Genomic DNA, 26928 nt, shown 5'->3' on the forward strand with positions numbered 1-26928 from the left:
ACAAATTTTCTTCAGACTATGATTTCCTCATCTGCAAAATGCAGATTTTAGTCTTACCTCTCAAAATGACAAGATTGTCAAGTCACCAGAAAGAAAAGCAAGTCAGCCAGCCAGCTAGGCAGGCACTCACTACAGAAATGATTAACATGCTTTTTATTGTATAACAGAGGTCTTGGATGGGTCCCTGTGGCCTCTGGGGCTAGGGTGGGGAGCCCCCAGGTGTGGAGGCTGGCTCCCAGGTGTGACAGCTGCGTAATTCCAGGCCAATGAGGCTATAAAGAATCACAGGGAGCTGTGGGCAGCACTGGGGGCAGGAGGAGTGTCTTCTAATCTAATCACTCTTCCCACAGAGACTCTAGTTTCAGCCAGACCTGCCAGGGGTTTTATTGGGTTTGAGGGGACCCGCAGATTTCAATCTCCAGACCCCACAGGGAAGGAACAAGCATTAAGCTAATTTTATTAAATGGCCACAGCTGGCAGTGGGGGGAAGTAGAGGAGAGAAGGGAGGATAAAGAAAGTCATTCAAGTCTGCCAGCCATGACAAGGGTCCAATACATGGGGCCTAGCCAGGAGAAAGGCCACCCCTCCTTCCTGTTTCTCCAGCTGAGCCAGACTGGGAAGCCAGATGGGACCTTTCCTCAATGTAGAGCCTTGGGATTCTCTAAGAGCCTCATCCCCTGGCTGCTTCCCAGGGCAGATGCTTAGAAATGCATCAGGTTTCTGCAAGGCTGGGGTGGGAATGGAAGGGCAGGGCTGGGGTTATGCAATGCTAGCTTCAGTTTTGCTTTGGAGATACCAACTCTTCATGAAATCTGGTGTCCTGGGTAAGACAGTGTGTGGTTCAAATATTGGCATTTGCCTTCTCCTAGCTCTGTGATCTTGGCAAGTTGCATAACCTCTCTGAACCTCAGTTTCCTCATCTAAAATGGATAAAACAGCCAGATACAGTATGATATGCTATGCGGGAGGATCAATTAAGCCCAGGAATTTGAGACCAATTTGGGTCAAAGAGCAATAAGTGCACATAGAAATATATGCCTCAAAATAAATGCATATAGAGGGCTGGGATTGTGGCTCAGCGGTAGAACACTCATCTAGCACTTGCGAGGCCCTGGGTTCGATCCTCAGCACCACGTAAAAATAAGTGAATGGGATGAGGTATTGTGTCCAACTACTTCTAAAAAAATGTTTTTTTTTAAAAAAGAATTAAAAAAATAAATGCATATAGAAATTCTTAAAATGAATAAAATAGCATTGTGGTAAAGAGCATAAGAGCACTTCCCATAAATCTGCTACCCCCCACTACATATCTGTGAAAAAATATAAAGTGCTTACATAGAGTCTGTCATATAGTGGGTGCTCTGCAAATATTAACCTATATTATTTAGGAATGCCCTAATTGTGTGACTGTCATGATCCCCTAGTTACAAGAGGTAAGGGAGGCAGTGGTAGGCTGAGACTTAGTCTTGGATTTAAGTGCAATCACAGAACTTAGCAACTATATCACATTAAGCAAGCTCTTTAACTTCCCTGGAAGGAAATCTACCCATCCAACCTCCTGGCCATTTGGGAAACGTGAGTGAAATGACATACATAAAAGCATTTTGCAAATGTTAAAGTGATGTATAAATAATAAGAGCTGTTTATTAAGCACATAAGTTATACCTCTTCAATCCTCAATTAAGTGGAATAGGTCTTCTTACCTACATATTACTGATGAGAAAACTGAGGCCCAGAAGTGACTTGCTTGGACCAAGGTCAACCAGTCTTTAGTGCAAAGCTTATTCCTTAACCATGGCTGTCACTAACCCAGAATTGAGTCTGAGGGGAGTGACTTGACCAGGATAATACACAGTGTTACAGGAAAGAGAACCTAGGTCTCCCAGTTTAAAGACTGCCTGTGCCTTGGGAATGCTGGTGCCACTATCAGCAAGGCAAAATGGAACTTATCCACCAGGGAAGATGACGACGTATGGGCTGCTTCCCATTTCAGCCATCCAGGCCCACATGGGCTTCAGTGGGCATCAGGCCCTTTGACACCTCTCCTCCTCCAGCAGCTCTGACTGGCATCTGGTTGTCCATCCTCCCCAAAGCTTCCACCAGACCAAGGTCCATGGTGCTTTCCTGCAGCCCTCCCCAGGGCATAAACTGAAACCCTCATGGGGTGGAAATAATGTTTTTATTATAGCTTTGGTCAGACTGGGTGCAGACAGGCTAGGGCTTTAGGGGTGCTGGGAAACCATCCAGCCCCCAACCTGCCCCTCCCCCAGGCAGGGCCAACCCAGAGCTGGAGGGAAGCTCATTCCAGCACAGGAAGCAACTCTGCCAATTTCCTCCCAGGCTGAGACTGGCTGGAAGGCCAGGGTGGGCAGTAAACAGTCCTACTGTGCAAATATACATTGCAGGCTGAGGCCCTGCAGTCAAACTGCCTCCTGTGGACAGAACTGAGTGCTCTGCGGCTCTGCTGTGGGAAGGCCTAACTATGGCCTGGGTGTGGTGAGAGTGGGCTTGGGGAATCACAGCCAGGGAGGGTTGGCAGCCTGGGCCAGGCAGCTAAGGGGTCGGTAGGGAATGGGTTTTGTCTGCCGCTCCTGGGGGGGAAGCCCAAGGGTTGAACAGAAGATGGAGAGGGATGCTGGGAGCTCAATCAGAGTAGATGATGAAGCCGGAGAAAGTGCTGTATTTGTTGCTGTTGCCTCCATGCGCTTTGCCTCCATCCAGCTTGATGAAGACCTCATCACCCGCGTCCAGGTGCAGGATCACGCTGTTGCTGGCGTAGTCATAGTTCTGGTCTGCATCCTGGGCAATGGCGCTGGCCCTCACCTGTGGGGATGGGGGTGGGGTGGCAGGAGAGGGTAGGGAGGTGAGGCAGCCACAAGGCAAGGATCTGGAGGCCCTAAAGCTGGGCCTTGTAGTTTGGCCTGCTTCTCCCTGTCACCCCACCCATGCCCTTCTAATCACACATAACAATTTTGAGAGATGGAAATAGAGGAGCCCTGGATTCTACATGAGGTCTCATCTGGACCTCAACTTGGTGTCCTCGTCCTTAACTTCTCTAGATCTTACCATCTGGGCTGCCTAGAATTTCAGTACTTCTAGGATGTTCCAACCTGGAAATCCTTCCTTGCAGAGAAGGCAGTTCTGGACCCATAAGGCTATTATTTCTTTCACTCTGGTTTAATAATGATGGTACCTCACATTTTAATCACACCCACTTCTCTTATATCAGTGGATGGACAAAAGGATGCATCGTGGCCCTATAAGTCATGTGGCTGGACCAATACAGGTTGCTAATAAATAACCATTCCAGAACCAGAACCAGAACCAGGTCTTTGACTCCTTGTCTGAAGCTCATTCCAGAACTTTCCACACTGGAGCAGTAAAATAAAGTGCTGGCAATTCTTTCCCCTCTGAAGGCTTTGACTGGGCCTAGGCCCCAGTCTTCAAGGAGGTGCACTGTATCTATTTGACTATAACCCTGGCCAAAGAGAACTTCCAGCTCCTCCTGTCTTACCCCAGAGAGGAAGTGGAAAGAAGGAAGCCAGGGCCTTACATCCCTCTGCAATCCTCAGTTTGATCTGATATCCTTGCTGGTCCTTATTATGCAGAGGGATGAGGAGGGACAGATAGGACAATGGGTCAGAGGGAACCTGCATCTGGGCTTGAAGTCTGCTGCCATTTTTGGCAGTTCTGACTATAAGCATAAAATATTGGGGGCATATGGTGGCAGCTGAATAACCTCCAGACATTCTTCTCCAACAGTTGTGGCAATAGGAGTGTTAGGATCTGGGCCTTCCCAGGATACCCTGGGTATAGAACAGGAAGAGAAGAGCCATCTCCTGGATTGTGACTGTGGTAGGGGAGGCTGCATTGAGTGGGCCGTTCGCTATCCTGCCCCTTCCAGAGGCAGCTCCCCCTCCTGCCCACCTGGACAGATGGCTTGGTGGAAACAAGCCAAATTAGGGGAGAGTCTTTTCCTCTTTCCTGGGCTGGAGGCAGAACTGTAGGTCAGCTACAAGAGCTGCTGACTCAGCAGTAATGGATGAAGAGGGCCCCACATACTATCAAGCAACCCTCCACTTAAAGCCCAGATCCCTCCAGCTTCTTCTCTGCCCTCAACCCCTTCTCCAGTCTGGAAAGGAACTGTTTGGAGCACTTTAGCTGGGAAAACTCCGGGCTGGCTAAAGGTGGGAGAAAATTAAATGAAGGGGGATGCTGTCTGTTCAGGAGCTCAGTTTCTCTGTTTGGAAAAATGGATGAGAAGATCCCATCTCACTACATCCACTTTTTAAAAAGGCTTTTGATGCTGAAGAAAGAAAAAATGAAATCTTGATGGGGTTTTGAGCTACTAGGGAAGAGCTGAAAGCAAGCAGCCAACTTCTGTATTGTTCCCTGGGCCCTAATCCTGGTAGTATTTATTATTACACATGCATTTCATTATCTTTGCTAATAAATTACTACTAATAACAATTATTTTTATTACCCAGATTAATTTAGCCTTAACTCATTAAAACAGTGTGCTCCTTAATAGCAAAATCCATTAGAATACAGTCATCTGTCATCAGGAATCTCCTGGTGATGTGACAGGCATCAGAACTGTTTTGCTTATGTTTATTATTTATTCATCACCATGATTGTTGCTGTAATTATCCTAATTATCCATGGAGGCAGAGAATTTATGCCCTTCCATCCTTAGATGGTGGGGGATCCTGGACTGGAACCCAGGGGTCCTGGTTCTCTGCCCAAGACTGAAAACAGCTAAAGCATCCAGCTCCTCCTCAGGGCCAAGGGGAACTAGGGAACTGAAATTGCCATGGAAGCAGGAAAGCAAGTCTGTGCCTTGTCACCAAGGGACACTGTAGAATGACTACCTCGGAGACTACCTGGAGAGGAAACTGAGGCAGTGGCAGGACAGGGAGGGGGGTAATCCAAGAAATGTGTCCCTGTCTTGGATGTGCAGGTGTGGCTCCCACAGGCAGCCACCCTGGCCATAAGGGGCACCTTTCACATTGTGTTCCTTCTGTGCCAGGCACTGTGCTTTGTGCTGGGAAATATAGTAGAACCAGAGAGGATAGTTGGGAGCCTTTTCCTGCCACCTGGTAAGAGGCTGATTTTCAATTTGGTCTTTATCCTGCAGCCCTTAGTGTATATATGCCACTTCTTTTCACCTCAGTAGACTCTGCTAGCCAAGCTCTGGCCCATTTGTAATACTCACCTGCTCATGGCCCTCTTCCCTGGATGAGTATCACCCTGACCACAGGCCTGGCATGTTCCATACAGTCCCCCGATCTTAGCCCAGTTTATCAATTTTGTGTCCTCCCTGGCCTGTCTGACCTGTGGAGCTGGGAGGCAGCTGCAGGCAGCACCATTCAAGCAGGGCACTGCTCCTGACCTAGAGTCCTTTCCTTGGGTTTCTTAAGTTGTAATGACTATCAGGTGGAGCAGAAACCAGTGGACCAGGAAAGGGCACAAAGGTGGCAACCTCACTCCTAGCTCCAACTCATCTTGCCTGGGGAAGGGCCAGAGTCCAGATTTGGCTCTGCTTTCCCAAAGAAATTCTGGAAGCTTCTCTTAGGCAAGAAGCCAGGAAAGAAAAGCATAGAGCTCAGGGTAGCCCCTGGTCCTGAGGACAGAGAGGGAGGTCCAAGCTCCTTTCTTGCGTAGCCCTGTCATTATTTTTCTCTGATTACTTAAATGTACCAATCCACATCTAAGTCAGCCTTTCCCTGCATTTGACCTTTTATTTTCTCCCTAGTTGTGTTTCCTTACCTGAGGAACCCAGATTCACCATCCTCTCTCCCTACCAGGATAGGTATCACAGAATCACTCCTCTCAACGGACACATTTGGGAACAGGAGTCACCATTTGGGTTCCCAGCCCACCTTTAACACAGAAATCATTAGGGTGTGCTATTTTATGACTACTACTGCCCCCCTGCATAGCATGAGGCCTTAGAGTGCAAGTGGATCAAACCCCTGGTACCCAGCCCCAAACCTGGATCCTAGTAAAGTCTCAAAACTAACATGTGAAACAGACTGTGAGATTAAAGGAGCCTCTTGTGCACAGTGGAAAAAGTCATGAAGGACATGGGAGAGGGGGCTGTAGGTCCCATTGTTTTCTCTTGTTTTGTAGGAGAAGGGTGTCTGATAGCTGTTGAAGTATTGGGTGTTTGAAACCCCTAGTTAAAGTCACCTTCTTTTTTCTAGTAAGTAGCCTGTGGTTCCCCAACCATGAGCCCCCTTCGTGAGGCTCTGCCAATATCCTGCCCCTGCTGGAGGGGAAAGAAGGAGCTTTGGGGACCACCTCCAAGTGACTGAAGCAAGTGGTCCCACTCCAAGCACACACTATCTTTTGGGCCTTCTCTCACCTCCTGGGGTTCTATTAATGACTCCTGAGGTGGTGCAAGGTCTAGGTAGTGCAGTGGCCTAGGGACTATTTCCCTATCCAGGCAAGCCCCCAGCCTCCTGAAAATTCAGCTTCCTGACAGCCCAAACTTTCTTTGGGAGAAATTCCATCAATGAAGGTGACATTGCTGCATCCCTTATTGGTGATTAATAAGGGGAATCATGGGGATATCTGCAGAATGAGCCTTTACTGGATACTGGGGCCTCCCATTTGGTCAGGAACCAAGGACAAAGAAGAGAGACACTGGAAAGCCTGATAGACACAAATGGGAGGGAGAGACATAAGCAATAGGCAAAAGGAGGGTTAGACCCAGGGGAAAAAGGCTGCAGAAAGAGGAATGGCAAACACAGGAAAGAGACAGGAGACAGAGAGACAGAGAGACAGAGAGACAGAGAGAGAGAGAGAGAGAGAGAGAGAGAGAGAGAGAGAGAGAAGGCAGAAACTAGAGAAAGGAGGGGCAGGCAGGGGAAAGAAAAAAGGGGACAGCCTTCTAAGCACCAGACAGGTTTTAGGTGGACTTCCTCCCCTCCCCAGATCCTCAAGCTTTGCAGATCCTAAGATCAGCAGTGCTGCTTTGAGAGCGGTTCCAACAAGATCTTGGGTCTCAATTGCAGGAAATTGCTAATTCCTACTAGTTTACCTTTAGTACAGACTAGGGGTCCCCTTCTTCCTAAAGAATGCTGGCTTAACCACGCCCCCCAGAGCCTCAAGCCACCAAGAGCAGGGAGCACTGGGAAGGGAGATGGTGTTCTAGGAGCTGGGAAAGGTCTTCTCCCTGGGCAGGATTGGGCGGAGGTTGGGTGGCTCCAAGGAGAGGGCTGGGCACACAAGGTCCTGGTACCAGACTCCCCGGGCACTGCAGGGAACCAAGAGGATTCCTCCCCACATTCTAGGAGCCAAGAAAATTGGACCTGAGAGACCAAGAGGGGAGTTTCCATCTCGCCCAGCCTCGGGAGGAAAAACTTTCCCCAGAGGCCGTCTTGTTGCGTTGGGTAACTCTGGCAAGGTGGGAAGGAACCGCGCAATCCAGGATTTTGCAAAGGGTGTCAGGTTAGCCCAAGGGTCCCTTCCCGAGGGCGGGAATGTACTGCAGCTAAGGCTCTGAGAGCCAGATCCCTCTGCCTTTGTGCCCAGAACATTTCCGGTAGCCCGCTTTCTCTGCCTGTGCGCATAGCTGCGCGCCTAAACGCTGGCGGGCGTGGAGGTTGCTTCTCCCTATGCTGTGCCCCAGAGCCCGTCTTTGCTCTTCCCTTATCTCCTGGTGGTGTCAGCCGGAGTCTCAGTCCTCAGTAGGTATGGGTCTGAATCGGCTTCCCAAAGGCCAAGCTGCGCATCCGAGAGCCTAGTAATCTGACTAGTTGGGTTTATCACCCGCATTTCCATGATGCGGGTGCCCAGCAGCTTCTGACTTAAAACCGGAATCCAGGAACCGAGGAGTCAGGGTTGCCCCCGGTTCCGACCATTCCCTCAAATAATGCCTAAGAGGGTCGCTTTGGGGTCTCCACATGCACCTGCCTGAAGCGCCCGTCCACTCTGATCAGGTACGGATTTGCCCCGGGGTAAGGGTCGCACACTGGATGCCCTGCCCCCAGGCCAGCCCCAAGCCCCTTCCTGGCCCACCTGACCGTTCTTGCAGAGGTCCGCCCACATACTGGTGCCGTCGCCGCCGCGCATGAGGACGTGGTAGGTGAAAAAGTAGGTGCCGGGAATGTTGCACGTAAACTTGCCGCTGGCCGCATCGTAGTTGTTGCCTAGGTTGGTGACCACGTCGTCAAACTTCAGCACCTCATAACCCTCGTGAGGGTTCTTGAGGCCGGCGTAGAAGGCCACTCGTGGCACTGTGGTGTAGGTGGCCGTGCTGATGGCGCCGCTGCCCCCTGCGCCCGGCAGCCCTGGAGGGCCCGGCTTGCCTGGCTCACCTTTCTCCCCTGGCGGCCCCACCGGACCCGGAGGACCAGGGTCCCCGGGAGGCCCGGGGGGACCCGGCTTGCCCGTGCGGCCCGGCTTCCCCTGGGGGCCCTGCACCAGCGTGGAGGGCGGGGGAGCGCCGCTCTGCTCACTCAGGGCGTCGCTGCCGTCGGGCCGCGCGCCGGCGCCGGGGCCTCGCGCGGGGTAGGGGTCGCACACCATACGGCAGGTGCCCAGCATCTCATAGTGGCCGTCCGGGCCGCCCGAGCTCACCAGCACGGGGATGAGCACTACCAGCACCAGCAGCATCACCACGCCCGCGGCGGCCGCCAGCAGCGTCTTCCGGCCGGCGCGGAGCCTGGGGAGAGCCGGGCCGCCCGGCCGCGCCGTCGGGGCAATGGTGCCGGCGGGCGAGGGGCGCGGGCTGGACGCCCGCGCTCAAGGGCGGTCCGGCGGGGCTGCGGGCATGGGGCCAGGCCCCGGGCGCCGCGCTGCGCTGCCTGCGCTGCGGAGCCCAGCAGCCGGCTCCTGCCTCGCGCCTCCCTCCCGCTGCGCGGTCCGACTGAGCCCGGCGGCCGCCGCCTCCCGCCTAGCGCCCAGCTCCTCCCGCTTGCTAGCACTCGGGCCACCGCCCCCTCGGTTGGGCCCCGCCCCTCCCGCTCCGCGCGGCTCAGAGAGCGCGAGGGGTGGGGATGAGGGCGGGGCCTGCGCCTAATTGGGCCGCGGGCGGTTTGAGGTGGGAGGGGCAGAGAGGGGCGGGGCTTCTGAGACGGGGGCGGGCTCTAAGAGAGAAATAAAGAGACGAGAAAGCCAGAGACTCAGAAATGGGGAGGGGGGCTAGGGTCTGATAAGCAGGAGTGGATTCCACAGGGAAGGGGAGGTAGGCACCAAAGAGCAAACGCAAGGGTGGGCATTAGGGAGAGCTAGAGAGCGCCAAGAAAGATCTGGAGAGGACAGGCCTCGAGGGTTGGTCTCGAGGGATCCAGGGAAGGCGTAGGACCGCGATCCGCAGTGGGGGCGGCAGCGAGGGGGTAGCGCCCGGGTCTTCAGGGGACAAAGAACGAGGGTTTTGAGGGGAAAGAAGAGAGTAAGGAAGGGAATGAAAGGGGGGACCATTCTGCAATCAGGCCTCCCCTCCAGGCCTGGGAGACTTGGGGTTGTATGCTGTCAGAGTGTCCACCGGAACCCAGGTTCTTAGAGCAAACGCCTCCTCCTTTATTTTTCTGGCTCTGACTGTTCCCGGGACCCGCCCTCTCCCAGGAGGGGCAAGATCTTCAACCCCCTCCTTGCCTTTGCCCCGTCCTCACTGAGCTACCTGCCAGACTGCTTTTACCTGGGGTCTGCCTCCTTGGTTTTCTCTGGACAATCCCCTTATTCTTGCTTCTAGTCAAGGAAAAACGGGAATCCTGAGGTGAGCACCCTCATGGTATTTCTCCAAGTTGACCCCGACCCGGACAAGTACGTCCCTGGGTGGTGGCCCCCCTCTTCCTCTGTCCCTGCCCCTCGGCCTCTCTGGGATCCCCTAACTCCTCTTCCCCTCAGGTCGTATGAAGCTCTCCTCTTCCTCGAGTGCACTAAAGTGTTTAAGTTGCATAAAATGAAATGTGTCTGCTTCCATCAAAATATTTGTCACATTGTTTGAGGCTCAGCTCGTGCTGCTCCACTGCTCCTCCTTCACCCTCCTTTATCCAGTCCACCAGGGAGTGCTCTGCCATTCAGAGGCCTCTGGCCGGTTGCTAAGGATGACTCTCCAGTCTCTTTCTCTCCTGAGAGACCCCTTCCAGATCACACCCTCCCTTTTGACCTACCACGTTTCTTATGATTCTCTGGCGTTCCGAGCCCAAGGTTGACTGTGCACACCTGGCCCTGAGCTGGGAGGAGAAGTACAGGAGGAGTCAAGGTGGGGTTGCTGGGGGCTCCAAGCACAGAGTATAGAGAATGACCCTCCCCATCACCAAAGAGGGAGCTAATTATTTTTTTAATAAATAGTATTTAAGCAGGGCAATCATGTGTCAGACCCTATGTAGAATGCTTTACATATGTGATCACACTCGATTTTCACATGGATCCAAAGAGGTAAAACCCATCATCACTCTCATTTTGCACACGGAGAACTGAGACTGCGAAGTTAAGAGATTTGCCCCAAGTCACAAAAGTAATAAGTGGCAGAGACGGGATTCAAACCCTCAGCGGGCTCCCCAGCTCCCCAATCTCAATGCGTTGGAATCTCTAGATACTGTTTATCGTACAAACTGCTTGGGGAGGAGGCTCAGGGCAGCCAGGTCCTGCTCATCCAGGATTAGGCAGGGTGGTCCTCTTTTTCAGCCGTCAGCCTCCCGGTCTCCCGAGGCAGTCTCCTCTGTGTGACTCCCCATGAGCGACAAGGCTGGTGACCCGAGGGACACGTGCGCGGTCATTGGAGTATAATTTGTACCGAACCCCTCACCCCCACAGGACGAGCCCTTCCTCCGCTGCGCCGCTAGCTGGTCCAGCACCCGCAGCCCTCGCGAATGGGCTGGGGAAACCGGCTGGCTGCAGGGGCGGAGGAGGGGGCGGGAGCGGCCGCCCCCGCGCTCGCCAGGGCGTCCGAGAGGCGCGCTCGCCGCTGCACGGCGCCCCGCCCCCCGCTCCGAAAGCGCGCCCGCTCCCCTGGCGCGGTGTGGCGTCTCTGTCAGCCCAGCCGGATTCTCCCCGCTTCGCTGGAGTGGAAAATAACGGCTTCAAACTTTGCAGAGAGGAGCTGGTGCCAGCACTTTAATTAACAGCCATCTTGGCCTGCGAGCCGGGGCCACCGACTCGCCCCTCCCCAGGGCTCGCCAGGCCCCGCCCCGCCACCGCCCCCACCCGGGTCCCGAAAGAGGCCCCTGCGTCCCCTGCGCCCAGCACCCCTTTTCCCCGGAGATCCGACTTGACTGACTGGAGGGTGTATGCTGTTTTGAGGGGCGTCTCTCCAGCTTAATACCCGAAGACTGCCCCAGACTCTCCCCTCCATTCTTAAAAGCCTGGCTGTCGAAGATTCTGGAATTAAAGACATGCATGCCATTCCAACCTGGTGATTTTAGGTAAACGGTTTAACCTGCAGAGTCTTAAGTGACCTCCCCTGGGAAAAAAGGTGGTTGTGAGGATTAGGTGAGATATAATAAATGTAAAATGGCGGGTTTTGTATCTGACCCTTATTATACACCTAGCAGGCAAGCTGTAGTTAATATAATTATTTTACCACAAGGTTAAGAAGGCCCTCTAACCACTTAAGTCCTTGGGTCTCCTCTTCCCTGCCATTTTTCAGCAGATTGTTGTGCTTGGCATTAGGAGAGGGAAGACAATGGGGCTGCACTTCCAGGTTCCAAGAGGGAACTAGATGAGAGAAGAAGGAAGCCTGACAAGGCCAGGGGCCCAGATATTTAGGATGGGAAAGGGGTGAGCCACTGGTGGCACTGTTGCCAGCTGAGATGCTGTCAAGACTAGGGCTGAAGGTTTGGCTTTGCTTTCCCTCCTGGGGGTGTGAGGTCCTCCTACAGCTAGCTCCCTCATTCCAGGGGAGGGATAGGGTGCTGGGTGCTGGGGTGCTTTGGGGAGGGTACAGGGAAAGTCATAAGTAAGGCTCTTAACCTATGCATGGCTGCTTTAGGAAACTGGATGGCTGTTTTTGATATTTTGACTTTCTTTGAATGAATGTGAGTGGGTGTGAATGTGTAAGAAACTGTGTGTGTCTGGGTTTGTGAGTGAAGAGGGGTGCTAGGCCTTGACTCACCAGTTATCAAATCTGAATTCTTTTTATTTTATTTTATTTTATTTTTTGCATTTACTAGGCACCGTGGGATGTTGCTAGTAGTGATGTGTCCAAAAGGTCAGACCTATTTAGTGTCCCTAAGGATCTTACTGTTTGGCAGGGGACACAGGTATAAAGAAATTATATATGCTATAGTAATTATCATAGCCAACTTTTTTTTGAGTACTTGTTAAGTGCAAGATTCCATTCTAAGCACTTTATGTGGATTACCTTGTTTAAACTTAACAGTCTATTATCATGAATTTAAAACTATTACATGGCTTATGCTATTTAACAGGAAAAATCCTGAGAGGCAGGTACTATTGTTTTCTCCATTTTATGGCTGAGGAATCTAAAGGCTTGGGTGGAGGTTTGTACCAGTTGCTATGAAGCACAGATGAAGGACGGCCTATCCAGAGGAATCCAGGCAGACCTTCAGATGATGAGTCATTTTACATGGGTCTGCCCATCCATTCATCTATCCATCCATCCATGTATCCATCCTCCATTCATTCTATAACCCATTTTTAATTGAGTGCTCAACACATCTCTTGTTGTCACAGGACATAATGATGAGCAAGAAAAGGTTTCTGACTTCATGTAGTTTATAGTGTATCACTGGAACCCAGACAATTAAATAGGCCATTGCTATCAAGCCTGACAAGCATGTTACTTGGGAGTTCATGGAATGCACTTGAATTCATCTGGAGGCTGGAATCATGAGAAGCTTCCTGGATGAGGTGATTTTTAGATTAAGCCTCGACTGAAGAAGTCAGCAAGGTGCAGATGACACCAGAGGCTGAGGAGGGAGGGAAGGGGGGGGGAAGCATGTGCTAAGAACCCAGCTTGTAGGTCCTTTGTGGGCTGTGACAAGGAGTTTATAATTTATCCTAAGGGCATTTAGAAACTACTGAAGGATGTTGAGTGAGTGATACAATCAGATTTTTCAGGTTAGAATGATCACTCTGGCCACTATAGGAAGGATTAAAATAGAGTAAGAGTGTTGATTAGTAAACTAAGTAAGAGGTAGATGCTGTACGCCAAGTGAGAGCTGATAGTGGCCTGGTTTGGGAAGACAGGAGTCAGAACTGGCAGACTTGGTGATAAATTGAAGAAGATGGGGATGGGAGGGGCAGGAGAATTCCAAGTTTGTGGAAGGATCTTAAAATGTACATTAAAGGAATAAAGGATAGATGGACATTGTTGCTGTTCTCTGGACACCACCGATATGTACCAGCTGCTTTGCATACTCTGTTGAATTCTCATTATAAGTCTAAAGAATAAGCACTACCATATCCACATTGGAGGTGAGAATGCTGAGGCTCAGTGAGGTAAAGTAAATTACCTGGGATCACACAGTGGATAAGAGGAGGAGGCAGGATTGGAACTCAGGTCTGTTTGACTTCAGGAGGGCCTCCTCGATCCACCAAACCCTGCAGGCACTTACCTGATGGGAAAGACAAGGAAGGTCACTTCAGCATCAAAATCCAGGAATATGAAAGGTATATTTTGTTTTCTGATCTCTACAACTATGGCTTGGGCAGGATGCAGAGCTGGGAACTAGGAGGCAGAAACTGGCTTTCAAGACCAGTTAGGTCAACAACCTGCCATGTGTATTTGGAAAAGACTTATTAAGTTTTAGGGCTTCCATTTCTTTCTCTGGGTTGGACCATTGTACAGGCAGCTCTGAGAGTCTATGATTCTCACGTGAAAAACATCTCCCCAGTGGCATCCATTAAAAGATTTTAAATTCCAACCTGACATTTTAATTCAGACACATCCAGATCTTTCACAGGAAGGCCTTCCATAATTTCAGCCCTCCTTTGGAGAGGGGACCTTTGGTCATAAAGTATCAGAGAGTGAAAGTTGAGTTGTGGTTTGGGTTTAGGAGCCAGAGCACATACCTCAGTGGGCTGAGTCTCAAGACTCAGTACTGACCCATTCTCAGAGGTTGGGAAGAGGACTTCCTTCAGGAGCCCCTTCCCTCTGCCCCATCTTCTAAGGAGGAGAGTGGAATGGGGTTAGGGGTGGGGAGTCAAAATTCCTAGATCATTGGCAGGTTTTCTTATGCCTTTTTCACTAGGGAACTCTGGACCTCATACCTGGAGATTCCAGAAACCTGGCCAGCTCTGGGCATCACCCCACGAACTGTAATGAGTAGCCACCCACAGCTTATCCCAAATCCAGTTCCAGGGAGGCAGCTCTGAAAAGGGCCCAGCTGAAGGCCAGGGAGACCTAAGGGGAGGGGCTGTCTCCTTCAGTCCAGCCTGCATCTCCCAGCTGCATGTATAAGTGATGAGGCTCCGCAGCCCCAACAGGAACCAATATAATGGCGAGTGCGCAGGGTCAGCTGAAGAGACAGATAGCAGGACGAACGAGTGACAGGCAGTGCAATTATGCTGAGCCTCCTGCAAAGAAGCCAGAGAAGGCCTGCCTGGCCAGCACAGTCCTCAGACTCCCCACCCCCTCCTACAGGCCTGGACTCTCCCAGACCCACCAAGCCCCTGGCCCCAGCTCCCAGGCAAGATGGAGGAAGACAGAGTAGAGGAGAACCTGGGGCAAGTGGGAAGCAGCTCATCTTCCTGGATTCTGGGTCTGAGGATGGGAGCTTTGTGGGGAAAGCCTCTGCTCCCCAGAATGGCTCAGGAAGACTCCCAAAGCATTGTTCCTTCTAGGAAAAACCTCCCACTCACTCCCACCATAGGAAACTGTAGACCTTAGGGCATGGAGAGGTCTTAGAGACGCCTCCACTGACAGGGAAACAGAAGCCCAGAGAGGGGAAGTAGCTTGCAGTAAGTCAGAGGGCCAATCCGAGCAGAGCCAGGATGGGAATCCCTGGGGCTCTTGCCTGGATCCCACCTGGTGAAAGATCAAAGGTCCAGGAGAGAAGAGACTCATCACTTGCCTCTGTACCAAGTGGTCCCCACTGACCCTGAGAAGGTTATAGTGGAGTGTGGGGCTCAGAGAGGCCCAACAACTGAGAGTAGGGGCTGGCATTATGGCCACAGCAGTATCCTTGGAAAGCCTGAATCAGCTAGGGTTGGGGGTGGTCCCAACTGACACATTCTTTACTTACTTCATCTCCAGAGATTTGAGGAAATGGGATCACTGGCTGGGGGTGGGGTGTCTCTGAGGTGGTGGAGACAGTGGAATATAAGAGCTAAGTGTAGAAATCTTAGTAAATGTTCATTAAACAGAATCCTGAACAGGGTTGGCTTCATGGACTTCCATCTGTGCAGTGGCAAGGACCCTGCTTTCTGAAAGGACTTGATCTTGATCTACTGCTCTGTTCTCACTGCCTTTAATTTCTCTCTCTCTCTCTCTCTCTCTCTCTCTCTCTCTCTCTCTCTCTCTATATATATATATATATATATATATATATATATGATCAATGGGCCTTTGTTTTCATTATTTGTGTGTTGTGCTGAGAATTGAACCCAGTACCTCACACATGCTAGGCAAGCACTCTACCAGAGCCACAACCCCAGCCCTCTTACCAATTTTGGAACAACAGACTCCACATTTTCATTTCACCCAGCAGATTATGTAGCTGGTCCTATCCCTGTAACAGAAATGTGGTTTGTTCTTGGGGGAGGCTTCCCTGACCCCTACCTGCCCTACTATCACCTCAAGATGCTCCAAGTGGAGGGTGACATGGATCTAGGAGAATCTGGCATCTGATGAGCTTCCTGGGATCCCCCCACCCTACAGAGGCTCATTATGCGTGTTGGGAGAACGGCACTCGGCTCTATGCTGTCACCCTCATCTCCTCCACAAGGCCTGCACTGGGCCTGCCAGTACCCAGACCAGGGGAGTGTCAGGCTACTGGACTCCTGGCCCCAGCAATAATTCCTTGTCTTTTGGCTCCTCTGCTTACTGCCCCCCAGCCCCTGTTAGGACAGGAGGGGTTGGTAGAGAAGGAGGTGGGAGGCTTAATTAACAGCCATGCCAGGCAGCAGGCAGTGGGGTGCAGAGCAGCCTGGCTTCTCCCGCTATAGATCCGAGCTCTCAGGGAGAGGCACTAGCTGGCTGGCTTAGGCTCTGGCTCGGCTATTTTAGGAATATTTTTAACCCTCCCCATGCCATTGCCATCACCAGACCTCTCTTCCAGAGCACATGGCAGCTCCAGATTGTCCCTTTCTTCACTCGCTTCTCCCCAGACCCTGCTCTTCCCTGGCAGCTGAGAAGGTCACGGTTCTCTCAGTGGTGGGGCCAGTTGACTTCTGCCAAGGAAAACTCTAGGCCCTGGAGCTGCCTTCTTTGCCTAGTTCTGTGCCACATCATAACAGCTCTGGAGCACCATTTGAGCTAGGTGCAGTGGTGCACACCTGTAATCCCAGCAGCTCGGGAGGCTGAGGCAGCAAGTTCAAAGCCAGCCTCAGAACCTTAGTGAGGCCCTATGCAACTTAGCAAGACCTGTCTCAAAATAATAAATAAACAGGCCAGGAATGTGGCTCAGTGGTTAATCACCCCTGGGTTCAATCCCTCTATCAAAAAAAGAAAAAGAAAAGTGGCCAATTTGAGCAATGACCCCCTCCTCACTGATCCTTTTTAAAGTTGGAATAGTTGGACCCTCTGGGCATGTAAAAACAGCTGACCCAGATGCCAGAGAGTAAGAAGGGAAGCCACTGCATTGGCTTCTATATTCAGGCAGAGTAGCAGCCCCTGCCTGCCGGCTTTTGATGCCCCATTTGGGCCTAGTTTCCAGTTGAGTATCCACACAAGTGGCCAGAGCCCCTCAGTGTCATAGGGCCCTTCTGCCTGCTTTTTATTTTTTCCCTCCCACCAGTTTTGAGCTTCTTGGAAAAACCTAGGCCAGGATATAGGTATTACCTGGACAGAGCCTAGGAGAGTTCCACAGGGGGCCAGGAGGGCTCAGCAGTAATTAATCTGAAATTATAGCCAAGGCAGGGGAAGAGACTCTGCTCATTCAGTGTCAGGGCTCCTGGGTACATGCTGCGCTTGCTTTAACTAGGAGGCCCAGGACATTCAGGCCTTGAGGTACCATCCTTCAATTACATGACTTCTGCCACTGGGAGCAAGAGTTGGCCATCAAGTGCCACTAGGAAAGCTTGACTTGGAGATCCAGGTTTGAGGCCAAAGATCACACAAAGCCAGAGGTTCTGTGGTGTGCCTGACACTGTACTGGGCAAAGGTAGAGAAGATCAGGAATCTATAATCTCCCTTGGACTGGTTCACCAGGATGTCTGACCACCAGCCTAGATCACAATGTGAATGCCTTGGAGCTGTGAGTTCTCCCCACAGGTCCCTTCTAAATCCTCCTTGTCCAGGTTCTCACAACCAGCCCTGCTCCATAAGTGACAGGACTGGCTGGGGTAGAGGTGATTCCGGCTGAACATGATTTACTCCCTCTTAGGGGCTGCAAAGAGGGGCCTTAAGTGGGGGGGCTCCTGAGCTGCATGTGTGCCAGCCTCCCATCTAGAAAGACCTGAGGGATTTATCAGGGTGTCCTGGGAAAGATTTTGAGTTCAGATAGACAGTACCCTCCAAGGACTCTGGAAGAATTTTCTTTGCTTTTTAAAAGAAGGAAGACCCTTTCCTGTAGCCCTTGGGAAACATGAATAAAAAGCAGAAGGTTGAAGGTAGAGTGGACCCTCTCTTTATCAGGTAGGGTTGGGCAGGCTTCCTGAGGCAGAGGATTCGGGGATATTTCTGGCTCTACGGTTCTTGGTGAGGACAGACTTGGGCACCCAGGCTAAGCTTTGCAAAACTGGGAAGTGAACTCAGAGTCCTGGACACCCACCTCTCCAGTGCAGCCCCACCTTCTTGCTGCCATAGTCCTCGCTGGCTAGTTCCCTCCCTGCCAGCTTGCAGGCTGGGAGCCCCAGCTGGTGGAGGATGTCTTGCCTCCTCAGCAGCTGGGATTTGTAAATATTTATAGGAACATGAACAGATCAGTGGCTGACAGGCCCAAGGAGTGAGCAGGGGCTCTGCCCAGAGCTCAGCAGCCTTACTCCCGCCCGCCCCACTCCCTGGCCTGATTTGAGGGAGCCCAGGATGACAAAGAGGGGGTGGTCAAGTAGGGTGTGGGGCTGACAGCCTCCACACCCTCACTGATGTGCACACTCATGCTCATAGATTCGCACCTTTGCACATATACCAGCTCACACTTGCAAGCTCATTGGGAGTCCACATCCCAGTCGTTTGCCATGGATCTTACTTAATACAGGTCCTAGGAGGAAAACTCAGTTCCTGTCTGAGATGGTGTGTGCATGTAAGGAGCAGGAGGGGATAGGCCCTGAGGTTGGGGCGATGAAGAAGAAGGACATGGAGATGGAAAGACTTGTGGACCAAGGGCCATTCAGAGCTGATGTCAACCTGGAGTGCAAGGGAGAGACAAAAGAGGCCAAAGAAATGGAAACTGGTGAGGTCGAGGCAGAGGGGGCAGGAACTGAGGACAGAGGGCCCCCAAGATGAGAAGCTGTCACATTGCTGCTCCAGTGGCCTTAAGACCAGCACCACCCCCAGCTGGAGCCTCTCTCCTCCGAATCTTGTCACTGTGACTTTGCTTTGCTGCTTGGGCAGCCGGGAGTGGTGACAAGCAGGGAAGACAGTGCCCAGGGCAGCTGGCCGCGCCACTCCAGCCCGGCTGCCAGCTCACCCATCAGTGCCCATCTCATCACCCACACGGACCCAGATGAGACCAGTGATAGGCCAGCTGCCCTTAGCTTGCAGGGTCACAGCTGAGGGAGACAACTGGGCCCCCTCCCCAAAAGGTAGACATTGCTAACCAGTCCTTGCCTAGGGACCTGGACCCAGAGTGGGGCTTAGGCACCATAGGTTGACTCTCTGCTCCCAGGCACCCAGAACCCACCAGACATGCACAGGAGCTGGGACAGCAGATAGGAGCTTGAGGAGGGGGTGGGGAGGAAGGTCTCCATGAAGAGCCAAATGTGTTTTGGGCATAACTTTTTATTTCATCTGCTTTTCACTGCACAAGAATGATGTTCCCATACCCTGTGCCCCTGGGTGCTGTGTTAAATAATCGTCCTTTCCGCCTCGGGTCTGTCTCAGGGTATTAGTTCTGGGGCATCAATCAGTCAGTTTGTGCTTTGCAATCTGAGAACAACCATTTCTATAAAATCAGAAAGGCAAAAAAAAAGAATAATAATAAAAAGCAGGGAAAGTTGCGTTGACTGCTGTTTTCCTGGATTTTAATCGTCAGTGCAGCTTTCCACCCGGGTTTTGACGTCCTGATTGATTCATGCTTTCACCGGTTCATTCATGTATTTACTCAGCCACCATTACTCATCTGGGTGCCAGGCCCCGTGCTGCTCTGCGTCTGGGAGCCAGTGAACAAAATCAGGTAAGGTTCTTGTTTATTCCTTTTCTTTGCAGTGCTGGGGATGGAACCTGAGGCCTGGTGGATACTAGGCAAGTGCTCTACCACTGAGCTATATCCCCAGCCCCTAGACAAAGTACTTGCTTGCCTGGTGTTTAGAGTCAAAGAAGAATAAGTGCTCAGCAAAATGTGGTACCCCAGGTCTAGGGAACGATGTCTGGGTGCCCAGACTGGGCACCCAGACATCCTGCTCTTCTACCTGAATGCTGGAAAATGACCCAGAATCCCTCTCTCATCCTAGGATTGGCATCCTTCCCCCACCTGTTCAGGTGGACCCTCCCACAGTCAGGCCATACAGGAATGGGGAAGACGGGAGAAAGAGCCTGGGTGTGCAACTGAATCTCACCTTGGACACTCACTGGCCAGGTGACCTCAGGCAAATCACTTCCATCTCTCCAGGTTGCAGTTTCCTTCCCTGTAAAGTGCAGTAACCAATACCTACCATCAGGGTACCACCAGCCTCAAAGGAGATGCAGTATACAAAGTATCAGTTACGGTGCCTCCACTAGTGCTAGTAGCCCCTTTCTCAGCCCCTCCCCAGTGGTATCACTGCATATCTCTTTGCTGGGGGCAGGGGGAAGCTTAGGAGGTGTTGGGATTGAGGAGACCCCAGCACTCCATGTACCATGAATCTGGGCTTCATGCCAACCTCCCAGGCAATCTGACTGAGGGGATCTTCTTTTTTGGGGGGAAGGAGGGTGGGCCATCCGAATGCTTTAGAGTGTTCCACTGGTTCCTCACTGTCTGTCTCTTATATTTACAAAAGCATATTGTAGCTGGGCATGGTGGTGCACACCGGTAATCCCAGCAGCTCAGGAGGCTGAGGCAGGAGGATCATGAGTTCAAAGTAAGCCTCAGCAACTTAGGCCCTAAGCAACTTTTAACGAGACCCCAACTCTAAATAAAATAAATTTAAAAAAAAAAAAAAAAAAAGGACTGGGGATGTGGCTCAGTAGTTAAGCGCCCCCTGGGTTCCATCTCTTGTACCAAAAAAACAAAAACAAAAAAAAACAAAAAAAGCAAGCATATCCGTATGTGTGGTAGTGCTGGAAGTGATGGTGGTAGTGGAGATGATGCTGTTGGTGGTGATGGTGGCCAAGCAATGGTGGTGCTGCTGGTGTGGATGGAGGTGATGGCAGAGGTGGAGATGGAGGTGGTTACAGTGGCAGGAGCTCCTTTCAGAGTGCTAGGCTGAGATTTTGAGAACTAGAAGAATTTCAGTGAATCCCTGAGGACCTACTGTGTGCCAGGCCCTGTTGTACTCATTTTGTTTTCACAGAGTGCCCTGAGAATAGCATCTCCTTTTGCAGATAAGGACACGGAGGGTAAAGGTGTCAGATGACTTGCTAGAGGGATGGAGTGATGTCTAAACCCTGGGTCCTTTGACTCCTACCCCATGCTCCTCCTCGGTGCCATCATGAAGCCACCGACACAGCAGAGTGAGGGAAAAGGAGACGCAGGGAGTGGTAGTGATTTGCCCAAGTTCATGCTGTTCATGTTCAATGCTAGGCCTGGCCATTTTGTCTGGACTTCTAGGTCTCAGCAGCCATCTGTCACCAGAGGCTTGGGGTCCCACTGAGAAGACTGGAGGGACCACCAGCGCATTACCTCTCACAGCCCTGACAGCGCAGACCTCCTCCGGCCCCTGGGGCAGGCTCTGTATCTGCTTCCTCCGGACCCTGTGCACTGTCAGCTCCAATCTCCCCTCCAGCCTCAGAATGAGAGTGACAGGCAGCCCAGTTGCTGCCTGACCCATTAAACTTGACACCTCCTCTTCCAGATGGGACTGCAGGCCTCCCTTGGTCTGAACACCACGCCACAGCAGCTCTGAGTGGCACCGAGGTGGAGGGGCAGGCACCCCTGGACCCTCATCGCTGTCTGAGGTCTGAAGTGGCAAGCTTGGGGATCTAGTCATCTTGCTCCCTGGTCCTTTTCTGGTCTTGGACCTGTTTCTTGCTAAAAAACAAAAGAAAAACAAAACTAAAAACCTACCTTGATCCGCCAGCAGTTACTAAAGAAGGGAAGAGAGAAAGAATCCTGTCCCAGCTGCACATCGTCCACACGCTTCCTCCCCCAGGAAGCCCTCTGGGACTCGTTCCACCAGTTCCACCCCTCCAACCTCCTCTACCCCCTAGAGCCTCTACCTCAGAGCTATGTGTCTGACTCTAAGTCTGAGTCCTGGGGGTAGTGATGATGATGGTCACAATGATGCTGGTAATGGTAGTGGCGATGGAGGTGGCGGCATCGGTTATGGTAATGTGATGATGCTAGCAGGGGTGATGGTAGCTCTTGGATGGTCAGAGTAGAGCCTCCTGGAGGGAGGGGGAATGAATGGTTACTACCTTTCTCTCCATCATCCCCCCACTCTTTTAATAATAGCTAGGGTGTATTATTGAGTGTCATTCATAAAACAGATCATTTAACACAACCACTTTATCAAGTAGGTGCTCATATTTTAGAAAGGAGATGGCTGAGGCACAGAGAGGTTCAGTAACTTGCCCTAGGTTGAACAGCTAGCAGAGAGCCCAGACAAAGCCATAGCCCCACACCCCAGTTTCAATTCCTGTATTCTACTTCTGCTTCCTGAGCAGAACTATATCCATCAGGGGAGGACTGGCAGGTAAGTGTGTGCGGGGACTTCAGGGGGCTTCACTATCTGGTTTCCAGGGGCCTATTTCCCTACAGACCTTCATTTCTCAGCTCTGACCAGGGAGGTGGGATGGTGGATGTGGGGAGGGGCTGGCTTCTACTGGGTGGTGAATGGTGATACAGAATGGGCAGGGCTCTGCCTGGCCCACGTGGGGCAGTTCACCCCAGTGCTCCTGACTGGGGCTCCCGCCCTTGGGAGCTCCATCCTGCCGTCTCCCTCCCTCCCAGGATCTCATTATATCCCTAAGAGAAACTGACAGCCTCAATATCTTACTTTGCAAATATAGTTTATTCCTTCAATAAAGCCGCCTGCGCAGGGGAATGTTTAAGCCCCGCTCTCCCCCGAGAGCCTCATTTGAATTTCTAAAGTCTTTAGTCGCTCCTCCAATGGGGCAGCTGGGTAATGAAAACGCAGCAGCCGCTTAGAGGGGATTCATTTCCTGTGTGGGCCTCTGCCGCTGCCACTGGAGGAGCTGAACTGGCCAAAGGGGGACTGCCGTTTACCTGGGTGCGGGGGGGGGGGGGGGGACAAGAGGTAGGCAGGTGGGGGCATGGTCCTGAGCACCCAGGACCGGCGGGGGCCCTGGCTCGTGCCTGGTTGGATGGGTCTGTGCATTCCACGTGGGGCCTCAGCCTCCAAACTTTCTAGCCCAGGTCTTTCCAGGAGGTCTTAGCTCAGGGGCCTCCTCCAGGGACCTGTCAGCCCAGGCGTCATCTCCGGGGTCTCCCTGCTGGAGGAACCCTCCACGGAGGCTGCCCAGGGACCCCTCCACGGGGTCTCTATGCCCAGCGATCTCTAGACAGCATCTGTCTGGCCAGGGTGCTTCACCAGAGGCTCAGCCCACCAATCCCTGGGGATATGGTCCCCTCCCTGGCTGCACCCCTCACTCCAGGGCAGCCCCACCCCAGGGCCCCCGTGGGAGTCTCTAATTAAAGGGCCGGCACGCCCCTCTGGGACTCATTAGGCCCGCTGTGCAGAGAGCATTTAATCATTGCTCAGAGCATCGATTGGAAAATCAATTTCTTTGTCTCTCCGCACGCGGCGCTGGAGAAGCGGGGAGCGCTGACCTCCTTCTGCTGCCATGTAAAGTGCTGCACATTTAATCAGGGAACAGAAATCAATTAGCCACTTACGAGGCTGGCTTTAGTTACCGAGTCGGCAGGGCCCGCGCCACAGCTCAGCCGCTGACAGGAGTGACGCTGCTCACCCGCCCTGCTGCCCCGCTGTCCAGCCCCTGTCCCTCCTCTCTCCAGATCCCCGCTTCCCCCCACTCTGGGCACCTGTCATCTAGATGGACCCTCTCGGAACCTCAAAGAAGCCCTGGGAAGGCTGCCACAGCCGAGTCTCCCTCCCTGGGCTCCCTGTGCTCACCTGTACCAACCCGGAGAAGCCACCTGGAGACTCATTCACATCCGGCTTCGGCTCACTGGCTTCTGTCGTGTCAGGAAGGCTCTCTACCTGAGTCTCGGGTACCTCTGGCCACTTCCCTCACAAAATGGGAATAATAAGAGTACCCACCTCGCCAGAGTATTCTAGAAAGTCAGCAAGACTGTTTCTGTGGAGTACCTACCAAGTAGCTGCAGCTCCATCAGGCGAACCTCGCACTCACATCAGTGAGACGGTGACCTCCTGGCCTGAGTCAGCAGGGACAGACAAGGGGACAGGGTGGGTGTGAGCCAGGGGGCCTCTGGCCACTGCTCTCTTTCCCTTCAGTACAAGGACAGGAGGGTCCAGTGCCCCTTTCACCCTGTTTCCCCGGTGCCTTCTGGGAGTTGCTTCTGCATCACCTCTGCACCCACGGTCCCCCTTGCCTAGCCACAGCCATGCATACTGGCTGCTCCCTCACCTGTGATTATGTCCCCCCCCCCCAGCTCCAGGGGTAGCTTTCCAGTGATGCCTCACGCACCCAGAGTTACACACACCCAATTACACAGTAGTACACAGTCTGCATGCCCCATTACACACAGCCTCGCAGAGTTGTTCCCACAGTTACAGTCCCCGGCTCCCGGTGCCCAATGCAGCTGCACATGCCGCCTTCATCCCCAAGCAGCCACTGTCACTGCACTACACATTCAGGCACCCTGGCCCAGTGTCACACACACAGGCTCACATGGGCCCCCACCCCACAGAGTTGCACCCGGATGGCACGTGCTCACACACACTCACACTCACGCACACCCCTTCCATAATAATATTAGACATGCCATTTCTTTTGCATGACAGTTCCAGTGGAGATGCTCAGAGCTGTCACTTGGATGAAAAATAATGCATAATCCCCGTCTTCCTTCCTTCCCTTTCCTTTCTTTCTTCCCGTTTAATGAGCTCCTAAAAATATTCCTTGCTGTCTCGCCAAGGATGTGGGCTAAGTGTGAGTCAGGTCTCCCTTCCCCCTTCCTGTCCCCCCTTGCCTCCCTCAGCCCCCTGAGTGGCATGGACGATGAAGGTCACAGTGAGCTTCAGTGCTTGGCCAAGCCGAGGTCAGGCAAAAGGACTCTGGGCCCGGCCTCCCAACGCTCTCCAGCTCCCCCTCCTGCCCTCCTTTGCTGGCCCACCTGAGGTGGGGAGGAGAGAAGCAGGCCAGAGGCAGATAGGGGCGAGAAGAAAGGCGCAGCACACCTGCTACCTGGCCACCTTCCACCAGCCCTGCCCAGTTATCATCACCAAGTTCCCAGGGACCAGCTCCATCCTTCCCCACTCACCTCAGGAGGGAAAGGCCTGGGTGGAGCCAAAGGCCCTCACCACCCCCTCCCACCTGCTTCCTCCTCCCTCCCAGAACTCAGAGAGGAGGGGGAGGAAGGGCAGAGCCTCTCTGAACCCCAGCTTCTCTCAGCACCTTATCCTGGCTTGGCTGGGAAAACTGCAGTGGCAACGGCTTCTCCTCTTTGTCCTTTAAGTCCCAGATTAATGTCACCTCCTCCCTGAAGCCTTCCTGATCCGCACAGGAGATACTTGTTCATTGTATGTTTAACCAATTGGCTGAGAAGTAATTGTGTCTCTGTGGGACTCGCCACCCTATGTTTCGTTTCCTTATTTACGTGGGTCACTTCTACCAGATCAGAGTTCCTGCAGGCTGGGAACCTGACTTGCCCACCCAGCTCAGGATGAGTGAGAGCTCATGTCCCTGGAGTAATTGGCTAGCTAGATGGGTGAGTGGAGAGATGAATGGACAGATGGATGGATGGCTAGGTGGGTGGATGGGAGGTGATGTAGAGGGAAGAGCTTAGGGTCATTAGTCAGGGCCTGAATGTTCCTCCAGTTTCTCCCAGCCTTCACTGTGACTTTGGGAAAAGCAAATTCCTCTCTGGGCCTTAGTTTCTCCATCCATAAAGTGGGAGAGCTGGGCCAGGTGGTGTCTGAGCTCTCTCACAGCTATGACCATCTTCATTCTGCAGTTCTGCATTGTGTCAGGTGGGGTAACCTGTCCCTAGCTTTTTGTGTGTGTGTGTGTGCCAAGGATTGAACCCAGGGGCACTTAACCACTGAGCCACATCCCCAGCCCATATATCTTTATATATCTACACACACACACACACACACACACACACACACTAAATTTAGAGACAGGGTCTTGCTGAATTGCTTAGGACCTTGATAAGTTGCTGAGGATAGCTTTGAACTCGCAGAATCTCCTGCTTCAACCTCCCCAGCCGCTGGGATTACAGGTGTGTACCACTTTAGCTTTTAACGTGCCATCCTATTGTATGCAAGGGGCCAGGGGTTCTGTGATGCATGGGACAATGCATTGCTATCTGGGCCTTTCTTTTCCCAGCCTTTCCTCTTCCATAACCTCTTTCTTTATTCCAGTCTTCCTAATTCCACTTCTGTGCCTTCCTTTCTTTCTGTGTCCCTTGCTTGCCTTTTCTGGGCCTGCCTCCTACCCATTAGCCCCCCAGAGTCATGGCCCTTCCACCTGCTCTCCTTGCCTCCCTTCCCTTGCCCACCTGCTGCAGGAGCCCCTCCCTGCACGCCTGCCCATCTCCTCCCAGCAGCTCCAGTCCTGAAAGGTTAAGCTAATAGCAACTCCTTTCTCATCAGCTGTTCTTGTTTGCTCTACATAATTGCAGGAGAGGGGGGCTGGAAGAGGGGTCCCTCAGAGTGGTGGCATCACATAGGGAGGGGGCTATGCATCCTTGTCCATAAAAAGGGGGCACTTTTGCAGAAATGGAGTGGTAGGCTGAGAAGGATCTGATCACATGGGACAAGAATTGGACACAGTGGTACATAATCCCAGAGACTGGGGAGGCTGAGGCAGGAGGATCGAAAGTTCAAGGGCAGCCTGGGCAACCTAGCAAGACCCTGTCTCAAAAAATAAAAGGCGCTAAGGATATAGTTTAGCAGTACAGTGCTCCTGGGTTCAGTCCCCAGTACAGTTAAAAATAAATAAATAAAAATAAAAGGCAGCTGTGGCATAATTGCCTGAGGAAGAGACAGTGGGCCCGAGGAGGACTGTCCAAGATCCCTATTATTTGCAGGAGGAAGATAATAATAATGGTTATAAGTGGCCTTCATGGAGCACACACTGTGTGCCAGACACTTTAACTGGTTTTTTTCTCATTGACTCTCTGCAGCACTCCTAGGAGGCAGTCTCAGCCCTTGTGCCCATTTTTCTTGCACCTGTTTTGCAAGGAAACTGAGGCTCCAAGGTCATGAGATGCTAAATGGTAAAGCCTCCGGCACAGACTGCTCTTCATCATGCTTTCTGCTCAGAGCTGGCTGGGCTTTCAGAGACCCGGAAGGATGTTAGGTCCAACCCACTCAATGTTCAGGGGGACGGAGGGAAAGGGGCTTGTCCAAAGTCACAGCTATGCTGAGTGCCAGGTCTGACACAGAGGG

The 26928-nt window shown here is 52.3% G+C and overlaps 1 protein-coding gene across 1 annotated transcript; it reads right to left on the bottom strand.

Moving 5' to 3' along the window:
• Positions 1 to 2502: 2502 nt before the first annotated feature.
• On the bottom strand, positions 2503 to 8622 carry C1ql1 (complement C1q like 1). Its single transcript, XM_026408277.2, has 2 exons — positions 8026 to 8622; positions 2503 to 2823 (listed from the first exon to the last, which is right to left on the bottom strand). The coding sequence occupies exons 1-2, from the start codon at positions 8620 to 8622 to the stop codon at positions 2644 to 2646; spliced, it is 777 nt and encodes a 258-aa protein (XP_026264062.1). The 3' UTR covers positions 2503 to 2643.
• Between the last annotated feature and the right edge of the window lie 18306 nt (positions 8623 to 26928).

The sequence above is a fragment of the Urocitellus parryii genome, chromosome 7, assembly GCF_045843805.1.
Source record: "Urocitellus parryii isolate mUroPar1 chromosome 7, mUroPar1.hap1, whole genome shotgun sequence".
NCBI lineage: Eukaryota > Metazoa > Chordata > Mammalia > Rodentia > Sciuridae > Urocitellus > Urocitellus parryii.

Excerpts from the sequence above, each read along its gene's own strand:
- C1ql1 (XM_026408277.2), bottom strand. The coding sequence starts at position 8,622 with ATGCTGCTGGTGCTGGTAGTGCTCATCCCCGTGCTGGTGAGCTCGGGC. Across the intron at positions 2,824-8,025 it reads ACCTCTGCAAGAACGGTCAG|GTGAGGGCCAGCGCCATTGC; the intron begins GTGGGCCAGGAA and ends CCATCCCCACAG.